The sequence below is a fragment of the Scyliorhinus torazame genome, chromosome 14 (assembly GCF_047496885.1).
Source record: "Scyliorhinus torazame isolate Kashiwa2021f chromosome 14, sScyTor2.1, whole genome shotgun sequence".
In the NCBI taxonomy this organism is placed as follows: Eukaryota; Metazoa; Chordata; class Chondrichthyes; order Carcharhiniformes; family Scyliorhinidae; genus Scyliorhinus; species Scyliorhinus torazame.
This window is the reverse complement of record NC_092720.1, coordinates 140,664,911-140,682,065: the sequence shown is the minus strand read 5'-3', so window position 1 is coordinate 140,682,065 and position 17,155 is coordinate 140,664,911. Positions and strand designations below refer to the sequence as shown.

The following is a 17,155-nucleotide window of genomic DNA, read 5'->3' as shown; positions in this document are numbered from 1 at the left end:
TTGGGAAACCCACAGTTGGGGGCACCCTGCCAGCGACCAGCGTCGGCGAACAGCCAGAGAATTCCAGCCAATATCTCCAAGAGTGCAGCTCTCTCCAGCAGTATCAGACTAGACAATGTGCTCAGGTCCCTGAGTCAGTTTTGAACCCACACTCTCCTTATTCAGTGGAGATTACGAATGTATGTGAAAGGTTCCACGGTGCCATGCAAAGAAGAGCAAGGCAGTTATCTCAACCTCTTGTCCAACATTCAACCCAAAACTAACACCGCTGAAGCAGATGACTTTGTCAGTTAGATTATTGTTGTTTGTGGGATCTTGCTATGTGCAAATTGGCAGAAACTTTTTCATTGACTTTAAAAAATACATATTTAATCACAAAGTGCTTTAAAGATCTGAGATTCAAAACGACACTAATCCCGCAATGGCCCGACGCCGGCATAAAAAGCGGCGCGAACCAATCCGCCAGTGGGTCGACCGGAAATTGCGGAATCCTCCGCAATTCCGGGGGCTAGGCCGGTGCCGGAGGGGTTGGTGCCGCGCCAACCGGATCCGAAGGGCCAGCCCGAGTTAGCGCATGCGCAGAACTGCCAGCGTATTCCAGCGCATACGCAAGGGCGTGTCTTCTCCATGCCGGTCATGGCAGAGCCCTACAGAGGCCGGCGTGGAAGAAAGGAGTGCCCCCATGGCACAGGCCCGCCCGCAGATCGGTGGGCCCCGACTGCTGAACAGGCCACTGTGCCCCCCCCCCCCCCCCCCCCCCCGGGCCTGATCCCTCCACGCCCCCCCGAGGACCGCACCAGCTGGCCTACCAGCCAGGTCCCGCCGTGTGTACCATGTCCAATTCACGCCGGCGTCCAATTCACGCCGGCGGGACTGGCCAGTAGCCGACAGCCGCTCGGCCCATCGGGGCCCGGAGTATTGCTGGGGGGGGGGGGCGCTGCCAATGGACTCCGACCGGCGCAGCGTGATCCCCGCCCCGCCCGAAAACTGGCCCCGGAGAATACAGCAGCCAGCATTGGAGAGGCGGGGCGGGATTCACGCTGCCCCCGGGAACTCTCCGACCTGGCGGGGGGTCGGAGAATCCCGCCTCATAAATACAGAAGGGTTTTTTTCCTATCCGGTGCCTCGCCTGCATGTGAATTACCAGTGTTAGTTGCTGCATTGTGACTGGGAATAGGAACCCTGTCCAAGTACCTCTTTCTAACTTAAGTACATTGTTAAAACAACCCTATGGATGCCACAGCTAAACAGGACTTCTCCGCAATCCTGGGGCTGAAGCTGTCATTGACAGTCATTGACAGGCTGGGTCTTAGAGGACATCAGCACCATTGTTAATCCAACTTTCTTGCATTACCAGACTCTGTTCTACCTTGCTGCCAGCACCCCGTGTTAATGACTGCGTCGCAACTGGTGGTAATCTAACTCCTCCGCCTTGTCAGATTCAGTTGCTCTTCTCAGCCGGAACTCACTGTTTTTAAAAAAATATTTTTATTCTCCTCTTTTTTCTAAATTTTCTCCCAAATTTACACCCACTAACAATAAACAATCAGCAGTAAAGAATACAATGTCAATCCCCATATCAACAACAATCCCATCTCCCCACCAAACCCCAAACAGCAGCCTGCATGTTAACATAAACAAATAACAAAAAGAAATCCGGAATTACCCATAGTCACTATTAACACATACAGTCCCCCTCCCCCAACCCTCCCAAAAGCCCCCCCCCCCGTGTAATGTTCAATATTATCCAGATCTTGAAAGTGTATAATGAATAATGCCCATGAATTGTAGAACCCCTCCATCGTTCCCCTCAGTTCAAACTTAACATTCTCAAGAGTCAAGAATTCCAACAGGTCCCCCTGCCACGCCAGGGCACAGGGTGGAGAAGTTGCTCTCCATCCCAACAGGATCCGCCTTCGGGCAATCAATGAGGCGAAGGCTACAACATCTGCCTCTGTTTCCAACCCCGGCTGGTCCGACACCCCAAATATGGCCTCCCCAGGGCCCGGGCCCAGTTTCACGTGCAGCACTTTAGAGATTACCCTAAAAACCTCCTTCCAGTAATCCTCCAGCTTTGGACCAAAACATATGCTTGTGATTCACCCCCCCCCCCCCCCCCCCCCCCCCCCCCCCGCAACATTCACACACATCTTCTACCCCCTCAAAGAGCCGGCTAGCCAGAACTCACTGTTAATGACTGGTTGTCTTGATCTCTGTACAGCCAGCACACACGATTGGGCTCAGTAACAAAGCCGAGATCATTGTTGCAATGTCACCACCATTTAATTGTGTGGCTATATTTTAGGGGTTTCAGGCATCAGTCTGTGCAGTTTGCTATCTGCTGTAGCATGTCACACTTCCAGGTTCGGCAATAACAATTGCAAGGGAAGGACAGAAATGCTCCTGCACAAGTCTAAATGGGCGCCAAATGAGACATTGCCATGTATGATTGGGCAGGATGGAGAGAGAACCAGCAATGAGGCTAGCCTGTGGGGATCGGTAATCAGAGGACACAAATTTACTTGGCTCAGGAACACAAGAACCAACGGCAGGAGTAGGCCTTTTGCCCCCTTGAGGCTGCTTCACCATAGAAGAGGAAGATCCATAGAATTCCTGCAGTGAAGAAGGAGGCCATTCAGCCCATTAAGTCTGCACCAATCACCTGAAAGAGTACTCTACCCACACAGACTCGGCACAGACAGTGACCTAAGTTGGGAATCGAACCTGGGAACCTGGAACTGTGAAGCCATAATGCTAACCACTATGCTACCGTGCTGCTCATTAAACAACCTCTTCAATTCCAAGAATCAGTTGAGTGAACCTTCTCTGAATGGCTTCTTATGCGATTATATCCTTTTCGTGAGGAAGGAGACCAAAATTGTGTGTATTACTCCAGATGTGGTTTAACCAAGGCCATGGACAGTTGCAACATAACTTTCCTACTTTTATACTTAATTCTCCTTGCAGCATTCCAATTGCCTTCCTAATCATTTGCTGCACTCACAAACCCACATTGTGTGATTAATGTACCAGGATACCCAGATCCCTCTGTACTGCAGAGTTCTAAAGGGCGGGATTTACTGATGACCCCGTTGTGTGTTTTTTGGTGGCGGAGGTGGCCCGTCAGTACTGACCCTGCCATTGTCAACGGGATTTCCCGGTGACAGTACCCCTCATTGCCGGGAAACCCGTGGTCCAACGTGGGACCGGAATTTATCACCAGCACGAATAGCCAGTAAGTCCCAGCCATAATGTCGCTCTATGCAAATAGTGTGCTGCTTTTCAATTCTTCCTGCCAAAGTAACAAGTTCATATTTTCCCATTTTATACTCCATCTGCCAATTTTTTGCCCACTCATTTAACCTACCTAAATCCCTCTGTGCACTCTTTGTGCTCCTTGACAACAAACATTCTTACCTATCTTTGTGCCCTCCGCAAATTTTGCTGCTATACCTTCAGCCCTTCCATCCGAGTCATTTACATAAATTGTAAACATGTTGAGGCCCCAGCACAGATCCCTGTGGTACACCACTAGAAATAGCTTGTCAGCTAGCCAGCAACAGCCAGCTAGAAATATAAAACCAGACTGTCGGAGTATCTACTGATATGTAAAAAAGAAGAGTAACGATATGTGTGGGTCCTCTAGAGAGCAAGCCTGAGGAATTATTATTGGGAAAAAAGGAAATGGCAGATGCAGTGAACATGTAATTTGGGTGAGACCTAGCCGCCCCATTCGGCGCAGGCGCAAATCCCGTTTTTAAAAAAAAATATGAATTTAGAGTACCCAATGATTTCTGTTTTTTTCCAATTAAGGGACAATTTAGCATGGCCAATCCACCTAACCTACACATCTTTGGGTTGTGGGGGTGACACCCACACAGACATGGGGAGAAAGTGCAAACTCCACACGGAGAGTGACCCTGGGCTGGGATTCGAGCCCGGGTCCTCAGCGCCGTAGGCTGCAGTGCTAACCACTGTGCCACGTGCCGTCCTGCAGATTCCATGAGATCTCTGTTTGAGATCTTCCTCGCCCCCCCCCCCCCCCCCCCCCCCCCCCCCCCCAAAAGATTGGACAGGTTGGGTCTGTATCCATTGCAGTTTAGAAAAATGAGTGGTGATCTTATTAAAACAAATGAGATCCTGCGAGTAATTAGCAGGGTGGACACTGAGAAGATGTTTCCCCTTGTGGGAGAGACTAGCGACGTGATTTAACGCCCAAAAATCGGAGTCCTGTTTTGGGCGCATTTAGCAGGGTGTTTCTCGGAGGCTGCAGCGCCGTGAATGAATCTGTTATCAAAACGTTTCTTTATCCGGCACAGTGGGGAAAGCTCCTCCAAGGCCACACACCTCAGATCCTGCACTGCCACCCCGATCTCTTAACTCTCCATCAGCCTCCGGACTATCCCCCCCTCAATGCTCCAGCTGTTTGGGGATTCTTGAGCCCCCACTCACCCCACCTCATAAGGGCAGGCTACGTTGGGCCTTGTGATGTCCCTGCCAGGGACATCCATGAGTACCTGGCTGGCAGTGGCAATGTACCCTGGTGGCAGTGGGAGTACCGAGTTACCATCCTGCCCAGAGCCAGACCACCTGGGGACTCCGATGGCCACATTTGTGTGGACCAATGCGAAACAGCCCCATGGCGAGGTCTCCCAGGCGCAGGCATTTGTTTCCGGGCTTCGGGATCTTCGGGCGCTGACATACTTAAGTGAGTTTGAATGGTCACTTAAATACGTAAATTTGGATCTCGCAGGGCGACATCCAAATTGCGACACCTTGCGAGATCTCATTCGGTCTAATGGCCTCATCGCATCACCGAGTCGGGCACAACGAGGCCCTTCGATCGCGTATCAGATCTAGGGGACACAGTTTGAGGATAAGAGTCTTTCATTTAATACAGAGTGAATGTCTTGTGGTGCAATGAGCAGCACGGTAGCATAGTGGTTAGCACAGTTGCTTCACAGCTCCAGGGTCCCAGGTTCGATTCCCGGCTTGGTTCACTGTCTATGCGGAGTCTGCATGTTCTCCCCGTGTCTGCATGGGTTTCTTCTGGATGCTCCGGTTTCCTCCCACAGTTCAAAAATGTGCGGGTTTGGTGGATTGGCAATACTAAATTGCCCTTAGTGTCCAAAAAGGTTAAGTGGGGGTTCCTGGGTAGAGACGTGGGCTTGACTAGGGTGCTCTTTGTAAGGGCCGGTGCAGGCTTGATGGGCCAAATGGCCTCCTTCTGCACTGTAAATTCTATGATTCTATGATTTCAACCTCGAAGCCAAAAGCTCTGAGTTCAAGTCTCAGCCCAGGATTGATGGCCAAGGAAGGTGCGTTCATAATACGGCCAACAGGTTGAGTAGCAACCTGCAAAATTCTTCCAACATGCCATTGGCAGCCAAAGGAGCAGGAGAGTCTCTTGGTCAGCCATGCTCGATACAGAATGGCACCCTTCAATCTCTTAGCCACGGTGACAGGCTAGCGACCTGTTCCAGTAAAAACCTCGCTGTGGGAACGGTTTAAAAGCTGTCTTGTGCACCACTAAGTGCAGGAAGAGAAACAACAACAGCATTTAAGATGGAAGTGAGGAGAATTATGTTCCCTCAGAGGGTCTTTGGTTTCTTTCCCAGAGAGCATTGGAGGCTGGGTCATTGAATATTTTCAAGGCTGAGTTAGATAGACATTTGAATGATTAAGGAATCAAAATGTGTAGGGGATAAATGAAATTGAGGCCACACTCAGGTCAGCCATGGATTTATCAAATGATGGGTCAGGCTTGAGGGACCGAATGGCCTCCTCCTTCTAATTTATATGTTCATATATGTATGTATGCTTGTTTGTTTGTGTGCTCTGAAAATAACCTGTTTTGTTTCCTTTGAGGTAGCCAGTTCCCTATTCATATTAAACTGTTATCCCCCACACAATGAGCTCTTATTTTGCAAAGTAACCGTACATGTGACACCCTGTTGAATAGACCATAAGATGTAGTAGTAGAGGTAGGCCTTTCGGCCCATTGAGTTTGCTCCACCATTCAATGAAATCATGACTATCTGATGTGATAATCCTCAACTCCACTCTCCCGCCTTATCCCATAACCCTTGATTCCCTTACTGATTAAATATCTGTCTATCTCAGCCTTGAACATATTTAACAAGAGCCTCTACAGCTCTCTGCGGTAAAGATTTCCACAGTTTCACTACCCTCTCGGAGAAGAAATTCCTCCTCATCTCTGTCTTAAATGGATGACCCCTTACTCTTTGATTATACCCTCTGGTCCTAGACTCTACCACAATAGCAAACATTCTCTCAGCATCTACCCTGTCCAAGCCCCCTGAGAATCCTATATGTCTCTACAAAGTCCCCCCTCATTCTTCTAAACTCTAATGAGGCCCAATCTACTCAACCTCTCCTCATAAGAGATTCCCTCCACACCTGGAATGAACCTCTTGAACCTTTTCTGGACTGCCTCCAATGTCAGTATATATTTTCTTACATAAGGGGGCCCAAACTGTTCAGAGTATTCCAGGTGTGGTCGAACTAGCGCCTTGTATAATTTTAGCAGGACTTCCCTATTTTTGTAATCCATTCCCTTTGAAATAAAGGGCAACTTCCATTTGCCTTCCCAATTACCTGCTGAACTTGCTTTGCTAGCCATTTAGAAATCCAAGTATACCACATCGACAGGTTCCCCTTCAACCACATTGCTTGTTGCTTGCTTGAGGAATTCCAATAACGTGGTCAGGCACAATTTCCTTTTCACAAAACCGTGTTAACTTTCCCTGATTGTAGATAAAGAACCAGGTTAGGTTAAGGAGAATGTATGTTATTTAGTCAGTTCTGATGTGGATTACTCTGCCTGAAGTGGAGGTAGAAGCAGATTCAGTAGTAAGCTGCAAAAAAGGAATTTGATCAGTTCTCGATAAGGAGAAATTTGCAGGGCTACAAGGAAAGGACAGGAGAAATGGGAATAATCGGTTAGCTCTTTTGAAGAACCGGCATAGGTCGGGGGCCAAATGACCTTGTTCTGCGCTGCATGGTGTTTTGTGGAAGCATTGGAAAGGGTGCAGAGGAGATTTACCAGAATGTTGCCTGGTATGAAGGGAAGATCTTATGAGGAAAGGCTGAGGGACTTGAGGCTGTTTTCGATAGAGAGAAGAAGGTTAAGAGGTGACTTAATTGAGGCATACAAGATGATCAGAGGATTGGATAGGGTGGACAGTGAGAACCTTTTTCCTCGGATTGTGATGTCTAGCACGAGGGGACATAGCTTTAAATTGAGGGGGATAGATATAATACAGATGTCAGAGGTAGGTTCTTTACTCAGAGAGTAGTAAGGGTGTGGGATGCCCTGCCTGCAACAGTAGTGGACTCGCCAACACTAAGGGCATTCAAATGGTCATTGGATAGACATATGGACAATAAGGGAATAGTGTAGATGGGCTTTAGAGCGGTTTCACAGGTCGGCGCAACATCGAGGGCCGAAGGGCCTGTACTGTGCTGTAATGTTCTATGTTCTATGATTAAGAACTGGATATTTTTCCCTTGTTTTTCAGGATCAGAATGAGTACAATTCTTCAGTGGTGAAGAGCCTGACTAACACAGCTCGTATTGATGGTCTTAGGCCTGGCATTGTGTACGTGGTGCAGGTGCGAGCCAGGACAGTCGCTGGCTTCGGAAAGTACAGCGGCAAAATGTGCTTCCAAACGCTGACAGATGGTAAGTTTGGCAGGGGAGGGAGCTGCCGAGGGAAACAGATTACAATAATGGCAAAGCTCCTAATTGACTGGAGGAGTCAAAACCCATCAGTAGCCAACCTCCGACAGCCTGGGGAGTCAGGAACTAAACCGAGAAGGGAAACAAACCCCAAATCTGCCTTGATTTATTATTTGATGTTTTCCATCCTGTAGCTTTCCCACCTCTTCTACTTTTGAGGGTTCCTGACTTGACAATGCTCCAAGTTCTGGGGAGTGCAGAACGATTGCAGCAGGAACTCACTCACGGATGAGATGATTGGCACTGCTATCTCACCTCCAGCCACCTGTGCTGAATTGGTGTCCATCAGCGCAGATGATCATTCTCTTCCCCTGATGTTGCACTTTGCAGCTGGTGGTTGAGGGTGGGGGGGGGGGGGGGGGGGGGTATCCAAGAGTCTCGACTGTCACAGCCTCCATCCCTCTAGTTATCTCTATAATTGTTAAGAAAGCATTCCTTTCGAACAAAAAAAGAAAACGATTCTGTGAAAGAGGAAATGTCATCTGTTCAGACGAAGGGGTATTTTCCATTTTTTTGATCTCAGACTGGGAAGTGAGAGGTTGGATAAACTCGGAATGTTTTCACTGGAATGATGAAGGTTGAGGTGCGGCCTGATAGAAGTTTACTAAATTATGAGTGGCATGGAAAGAGTGAATAGTCAGAAGCTTCTTCTCAGGCTGGAAAAATCCATTACGAGGGAACATAGGTTTAAGGTTACGAGGGAACATAGGTGAGGGGCAAAGTTTAGAGGAGATGTGCAAGGGAAGTCTTTTCACACAGAGGGTAGTCAGTGCCTGGAATTTGTTACCGGGGGAGCTGATGGAAGCAGGGACGATAGTGACATTTCAGAGGCATCTTGACAAATACATGAATAGGATGGGAATAGAGGGATATGGACCCTGGAAGTGTAGAAGATTTTAGTTTAGACGGGCAGCATGATCGGCGCAGGCTTGGAGGGCCGAAGAGCCCGTTCCTGTGCTGTACTTTTCTTTGTTCTTCGCTGTCTTATTGGAATATTGGTCACAGAGGTCTGTCGCGTTTTCTCAGCATTGAAAGAAATATCAGGTGAACTGCCCTGCTCCTCTTTAACAGTGCCTTGGTTTCCTTTACATCCACCTGAAACAAACATATTGTGGTAAAGCATTGTTGCACCTGTATTAGGTGATGTACGGTAGGACCTGCCTGTATAAATATGCGTGTCCTCCAGCCAGCAGCCATTTCGCCAGCTGCTGTGGGAGGCCACACATCTGATAGCAATAAAGCCTCAGTTGGATTCAACTACTTTCTTTGTCCAATTGATCGTGCCTCACATATTTCTTCTCTTTACCATCTCACCTGACAGTGCGATGCTCGCACTGAACCGTTTAGCTAGGTTTTGTCCTGAAGTGCTGTGGGAGGCTTGAAACCATGACCATCCGATTCAGCAATGACAGCGTACAAAATTGAACCAAGCTGACATTTACATTCTGAAAGGTACCCCTCGTGCTGGATTGAGCCACAGCAGGATTCACCACCAGGCCAGCAAATGACAAGGCTTCTGCCCTGCCCATACTTTGATTTGAGTCCACCAATAACACAGAAGCCCCCAAATCATGCAAATTATTTTTCAAAGGATTGCAGGTGACAAAGCTGGCTATTGTTCACGAAAAAGATCGGACCAATTCGTGCAAATGTATAAATGCACACGCACATAAGTCAACACAGTGTAATAGTGCAGCAGAATGTTGGGCTATTACAAAATCATTTCTATACAATTGCATAGAATACGCAATGCAGAAACAGGCCATTCAGCCCGACAAATCTATGTTGGTAATTATACTCCGTTCAAACATTCTATGATACTTCACCATTGAACTCTTATCAGTGTATCTCTCAATTCCCTTCTCCCTCATGCGTGTATCTAACCTCTTCTTAAATACATTTGTTCTTTGCACTTCAATTACTCCTCATGATAACGAGTTACACCTAGTTCCTGAAAGTAAGATGTGGCCCAGTTGACTCGCACTTCTGAGTCACAACATTCTGGGTTCAAGCCCCACTGCAGTGCAGTACTGAGGGAGTACTGGTATTTATCAGATGAAGACCCCCATCTGCCTACTCTGGTGGGAGTATTACTGGGAAGAGCGCAAAGGTTTTCCCTGGCATCCTGGGTAGTATGTATCCCTCAATCAACATAAAAGTTGTGGATACAATGCGGCAGAAAGCATATGGTATACTTCCCTTAATTAGCTGAGTCATAGAATTAAAGAACAGGGAGGTTATAGAACATAGAACAGTACAGCACAGAACAGGCCCTTCAGCCCTCAATGTTGTGCCGAGCTTTGTCCGAAACCAAGATCAAGCTATCCCACTCCCTGTCATTCGGGTGTGCTCCATGTGCCTATCCAATAACCGCTTGAAAGTTCCTAAAGTGTCCGACTCCACTATCACAGCAGGCAGTCCATTCCACACTCTAACCACTCTCTGAGTAAAGAACCTACCTTGGACATCACTTCTATATCTCCCACCCTGAACCTTATAGTTATGCCCCCTTGTAACAGCTACATCCACCTGAGGAAATAGTCTCTGAACGTCCACTCTATCTATCCCCCTCATCATCTTATAAACCTCTATTAAGTCGGCTCTCATCCTCCTTCGTTCCAATGAGAAAAGCACTAGCTCCCTCAACTTTCTTCATAAGACCTGCTCTCCAATCCAGGCAGCATCCTGGTAAATCTCCTTTGCACCCTTTCCAATGCTTCCACATCCTTCCTATAATGAGATTGACCAGAACTGCACACAATACTCCAAATGTGGTCTCACCAGGGTCTTGTACAGTTGCAGCATAACCCCACGGCTCTTAAACTCAAGCCACCTGTTAATAAACGCTAACACATTATAGGCCTTCTTCACGGCTCAATCCACTTGAGTGGCAACCTTCAGAGATCTGTGGATATGAACCCCAAGATCTCTCTGTTCCTCCACATTCCTCAGAACCCTGCCGTTGACCCTGTAATCTGCATTCAAATTTGTCCTCCCAAAATGAATCACCTCACACTCATCAGGGTTAAACTCCATCTGCCATTTTCCGGCCCAGCTCTGCATCCTATCAATGTCTCTTTGCAGCCTACAACAGCCCTCCACCTCATCCACTACTCCACCAATCTTGGTGTCATCAGAAAATTTACTGACCCACCCTTCAGCCCCCTTCTCCAAGTCATTTATAAAAATCACAAATAGCAGAGGACCCAGCACTGATTCCAGCGGTACACTGCTGGTAACTTGTCTCCAGTCTGAAAATGTTCCATCCACCACCACCCTCTGTCTTCTATGTGATAGCCAGTTACTTATCCAATTGGCCAAATTTCCCTCTATCCCACACCTCCTTACTTTCTTCATGAGCCGACCATGGAGAACCTTATCAAACGCCTTACTGAAATCCACGTATATGACATCAACTGCTCTACCTTCATCTACACACTTAGTTACCTCTTCAAAGAATTCAATCAAATTTGTGAGGCAAGACTCACTCTTCACAAATCCGTGTTGACTATACTGGATTAAACTGCATCTTTCCAAATAGTCATTAATCCTATCCCTCAGGGCCCTTTCCATTAACTTACAATACACCGAAGTAAGACTAACCGGCCTACAATTACCAAGGTCATTCCTATGCCTTTTCTTGAACAGAGGAACAACATTCGCCACTCTCCAGTCCTCTGGCACTATCCCAGTGGACAGTGAGGACCCAAAGATCAAAGCCAAAGGCTCTGCAATCTCATCCCTTGCCTCCCAAAGAATCCTAGGATATATCCCATCTGGCCCAGGGGACTTGTTGACCCTCACATTTTTCAAAATTGCTAATACATCTTCCCTCAGAACATCTACCTCCTCCAGCCTACCCGCCTGTATCACACTGTCATCTCTAAAACATAGCCCCTCTCCTTTGGTGAACACTGAAGAAAAGTATTCATTCAACGCCTGTCCTATCTCTTCAGACACCATGCACAAGTTCCCACTACTGTCCTTGACCGGCCCTAACCTCACCCTGGTCATTCTTTTATTTCTAACATAAGAGTAAAAAGTCTTGGGGTTGTCCTTGATCCGACCCGCCAAGGACTTCTCATGCCCCCTCCTAGCTCTCCTAAGCCCTTTTTTTTAGCTAATTCCTTGCTACCTTGTAACCCTCAAGCGACCCAACTGAACCTTGTTATCTCATCCTTACATACACTTCCTTTTATGCTGGAACTGTACAAAATTTTGGTTAAGCCACAGCTAGAGTATTGTGTGCAGTTCTGGAATGCACATTATAGGAGGGATGTGATAACACTGGAGAGGGTGCAGGGGAGATTTACCAGGATGTTGTCTGGGCTGGGGAGTTTTAGCTATGAAGAGAGATTGGACAAACTGGGGTTGTTTTCCTTGGAGCAGAGAAGACTGAGGGGGGATGTGATTGAGCTATTTTAAATGACGAGGGGCTCAGATGGAGTAGACAGGAAGAAACTTTTTCCCTTGGTGGAGGGATCAATGACCAGGGGGCATAGATTTAAGGTAAGGGGAAGGAAGTTTAAAGGGGATGTGAGGAAAATCCTTTCTTACCCAGAGGGTGGTGGGAGTTTGGAACTCGCTGCCTGCAAAGGTGGTAGAAGCAGAGACCCTCATAACATTTAAGAAGTAGTTAGATGTGGATTACAATACTGAGGTGGTTGATTTTGACCGGCGCAGATGCAAAGGGCCTTTTCTGTAGGGAATAGATTATTTGGTCATTGTGGTGAATGTATTATATCAATAATCCACCATTGTATCTGTGCTATGCTGTTGTCCTTGTACTTGTATCTGTGCTGTGCTATGGCCATTGTATGGCATTATCCATAAGGGAACATGTTAGGGCCTGTATGGGCTCCGCCCATGGCTCTTCCCCTTGAAGGGAGGTATAAAGAGCAGTCGACCTGTAGGTGGTTCTCAGTGTTAGATCAGTGGTAGGCACTGTTCTAGTTGATTAAAGCCACAGTTTATTTCTACTCTTGTCTCGAGTGAATTGATGGTCGCATCAGTCATTATCAGATTGGGCGAGATTCTCGGCCACGAGAGGCGGTCCACCATTGGCTGGTGACGGGATTGGCTGTCCTGCCGCTATCAAGGGGATTTACTATTGAAACCACCCCACGCTGCGAGAAACCTGGGTGCACCGTCAGCGGGACCGGAAGATCCCACCCATTGTTATTCGTGGCAGCTTGCTGTGCACAAATTGGTTGCTGTTTCCTACAGTGACTACATTTTAAAAGTACTTAAGTAACTGTGAAGCACTTTGAGATGTCTGGTGATTGTGAAAAGCACTTTATAAATGCAAGTCTTTGTTTTTCTTTCTGAGTCCCCTGCCGGTTCTCTTGGTGACTACCTTATACTGATGGCCTCCTGTTGTGACCCTTTCCACAAGTGGAAACAACCTGTGTCCACTCTGTCAAAACCTTTCAGAATTTTAAAGACCATTATTAGATCACCCACCAGCCTTCATTTTTCAAGAGGAAAGAGATTCTGCCGCTTCATCCTTTCCTGATAGTTATAAGCTCACAGTTCTGGTATTATCCTTGCAAATCATTTTTGTATGCCCCTTCTGTCTCCATATTCTTTTTATAATATGGCGACCAGGACTGTGCGTAGTACTTCAAATGTGGTCTAATCAAAATTCGATTTGAGCAAAATTCTCTCATTTTCAATCCTCTCTCTCTAGAAATAAACCCGGTGAATGATTTGCTTTTCCTCCAGTCTTGCTGACCTATATCACTACTTTCACTGATTTGTGTGCTTCATTTCAAGATCCTTTCATTCTCTTACCCCATTTCGATGTTTATTTTCCAAGCAATATGTGATTTTCTCCATACTCCTATGCTCATTTCCTCATTGTGTCGAGCCTGAAGTCACCAGGGTAAATCTTGATCTTTCTGTCAATGCTCTGAAGTGTCGGAGTCGATTTTCCGGCCTCAGACTATGCAACATACCCGATTTCCATGCCTTTCAGAGAAATGGGAAGTGGTTTTCCCAAGATACCACTATCATCGAATCTGCTACTATATGAGCTGATCCTGTGAGAATTAAGAGCTAGGCGTTATTGGTTAAAAATAAGAGGCCGCTCATTTAAGACAGAGATGAGGAGAATTTAGGGGCATGACGATGGCACAGTGGCTAGCACTGCTGCATCACAGCTCCAAGAACCTAGGTTCAATTCTGGCCTCAGGTAACTGTCTGTGTGGAGTTTGCACGTTCTCCCCGTGTCTGTTTGGGTTTCCTTTGGGTACTCCGGTTTCCTCCCACAGTCCAAAGATGTGCAGGTTAGGTGGATTGGCCATACTAAATTGTCCCTCAGTGTACAAAAGATTAGGTCAAGTTACTGGATTTACGGTGATATAGTGGAGGCATGGGCTTAAGTAGGGTGCTCTTTCCAAGGGCCGGTGCCGTCTCGATGGGCCGAATGTCCTCCTTCGGCTCTGTAAATTCTATGATTCTAACTTTTTTTCTCAATGGATCGTGAGTCTCTGGAACTGTCTTCCTCAAAAGCCGGTGTAAGCAATGTCTTTGAATATTTTTAAGGCAAAGCTCGATAGATTCTTGATTAACAAAAGTGTGTGAAAGGTTATCGGGGGGTAGACAGGAATGTGGGGTTGAGGTTACAATCAGATCAGCCATGATCTTATCCAATGGCAGAACAGGCTCGAGGGACCGAGTGGCCTACCCTGCTCCTAATTCGTATGTTTGTACGGTTTAATCTTCCCCCCCCCTCTTTCTCACTACTCGCAAAGAGTTCAGTATGGTGATGTGACAAGGAGCAATAGTCCAGCAGTAAAACCAACGGTCCATGTGACCTTCTAGAGCCCAAAGGGTCACAACAAGGATATCAGGGTTGTACATTAGTTCAAATGGATTTTCTTTCCGTGTAGCTAAACAGATTAATGTGACGCTGCACAATTTTCCCATTTTGCATGCAATGCACAGAGACAGGAGATTCATCATTTCGTACATTCAGATTCTTATTATTGACTGAAAATTCAGGATTATTGGACGTCGGAGGAAAGTGAAAAATTGGTGTGTCTTTCTTGCAGTAAAATAGAATAAACATATTCATTGAAGGGGAGCCCGAGGCACATTAATAAACAAGCATTGGGGACAATCATCAACTGAGATTGTAAGGCAATGGATACAAAGCTACAGGCTACACGTGCAGGGGACAGGTGGATGACAGACTGCAAAATATGGAAGACAATATATTCTGTGCGAAGCAGGGACAAATCAAATGGCGGCAACAAACAGAAAGATTTTAATCTGCACTATCAGATCCCCCTCCTCAATTTAATATAGTCCCAGCATGTAGGAAACAAGTCCTCTAAGCCAGATCAAACTCCACCGTGACCATCAGGATCTGTAGCAGAATAATGAGGCAGCAATGCTTCCGATTGCATCTGTAGTCAGTGCCCCGATATGATGTGTTCAATCTGGAATTGAGCAACAGTAATCCCGGGGGTGTAATTAATTAATTCAAGGTTGCATTGGTTCATTGCACATCATTGGCTGTAGCGATCAGTGGGACTGTCCTTCTGTTGTGAGTGGATATCCTCAAAATGCTGAGGTGCTGATCAAAGACTACTCCCTGGAGGGAGTGTATAGTAAAGAATGACCAAAGTTACTATTGTACACCACCTTTCATGACCCCAATATGTACCAAAGCGTTTTACATTCAATGGAAGTATTAATTTGAAACCTAGCCACTCTTGTAATGCAGGAATAGCAGGCGCCGATTCTTGTGTATCAAACTTCTACAAACAGGAATGTGACAATGAGCAGACAGCCTGCTTAATTTATATGCTCGTTGAAGACACCAGTGAGCACATCCTAGAATATTTCCACTATCAGGCTCAATCGCATGTCAGGAAAGCAAGCTATGTGGGAAAGTTAGGGAAGCTGTAGAGTGTGCTTGCAGCTAGGTAACAGGTTAGGTTTATCAGAAATTGCTGAGTCCTTTTCACTCCATTTGAAGTCAGCTGGCCATATCCTGAGCTGTTCCAGTGGCTGACTTTGTAATTGAATGACCTATTGTAGGATTCAGATTAGGAAGGATTTACATTGAACACTGTTGACTGATCTCGACCATGGCTGCTGTATCGTGGCTACAATTGCCTTTAGGCACTGGAGTAAGTAGAGTGGAGAAGATCAATTTAGGCTCCTGCTCCAGGTAAAATCTAATAACCCCTGCTGAGTACCATGTGACTGGGAACATTCAGTGAAGCAGGTATGGGCTTGACTGTGATGCCCCCTCAAATCTAATAGCCGCTGACGCTTTTGACCAAGAGACCACAACTCCTGGTGAAACTCCCATTGTGGAGGTCAGTATTTAAAGAAGGAAATCAGGAGTACCACAAACACCATGTTAGTTTATCATGGATCTTCAGAAACAAATGGGTCTTAATGAAGACATTCTCTTCTCAAATTCCATTAAGTCCAATTCTAATAGGAGTCCAGTAAAAGAGGCAGTCTGGGGGCAGGGGGGGGGGCAGGGATCCCATACTCAAATCTTTCAAGGTGCCAGGACCAATTGAGAAAGCTGTGAAAAAGCTTCATTAATAGAGGCAAGGAGTCCAGAAGCAAGAAACCTGTGATAAACCTTTAGAAAACACAAGTTACATCTCAATTTTGAGCACCACACTTTAGGAAGGATGTCTAGACCATGCAGAATGGGATCATAGAATCATAAAATTTACAGTGCAGTACATAGAATATACAGTGCAGTAAAGTACATTCGGCCCATCGAGTCTGCACCGGCTCTTTGTAAGAGCACCCTACTTAAGCCCACACCTCCACCCTAATCATTGGAAGACCATTTGAACCTAAGTGTTTATTTTCTCACAATTTTCTGTCAGATAAGGTGACCATTCAATGGCACCATTGTGGTCACCAGCATTTACCTGGTGACTGCACATTGTGTTATTACTGGACCAGGATGGGATATTTTAGCAATTCCTTTGAACATTTTTTTCTAAACGACGAGCTGATTTCCCTCCAGTGAGGAGCAATCTTTAGAGATAAAGTGATGGTGAAGAAAGTGAAGGCTAACTTCCGGTGGTGGCTGTGTGATGAGCAGTTGTACACGCAGGGGCTCACCCCAGGGTACTTTGATTTTAGCCCTTTTTGCCCGGTTAATGGGCCATTTGTTGGGGCGTAATTTGTTTAGTTTGATGGGATAGAGTCCCCTCAAAAACATAATGCCCAGCAAGTACAATACAAGGTAGAATTCAGGCAAGGGATTGTCCTCAGACTCAGACATTCCTCAGATAACAATGGGGGGGGGGGGGGGAACATGACAGGTTTCTCCTGCATCGTTGGCAAGCTTCTTGATGGACGAATTTAAGAAGCAGCAGCAGGCAGTTGCTGAGGACCTGGAGAAGGC

At 46.6% G+C, this 17,155-nt stretch overlaps 1 protein-coding gene across 3 annotated transcripts in view; it reads left to right on the top strand.

Moving 5' to 3' along the window:
• LOC140390075 (ephrin type-B receptor 1) overlaps positions 1-17,155 on the top strand; it is a 741,967-nt gene that overhangs the window by 595,315 nt on the left and 129,497 nt on the right. For all 3 annotated transcript variants that reach the window (XM_072474951.1, XM_072474953.1, XM_072474952.1), the window contains exon 7: positions 7,542-7,704. In XM_072474951.1, coding sequence (XP_072331052.1) covers positions 7,542-7,704 — 163 coding nt within the window. The remainder of the gene's footprint in view (positions 1-7,541; positions 7,705-17,155) is intronic.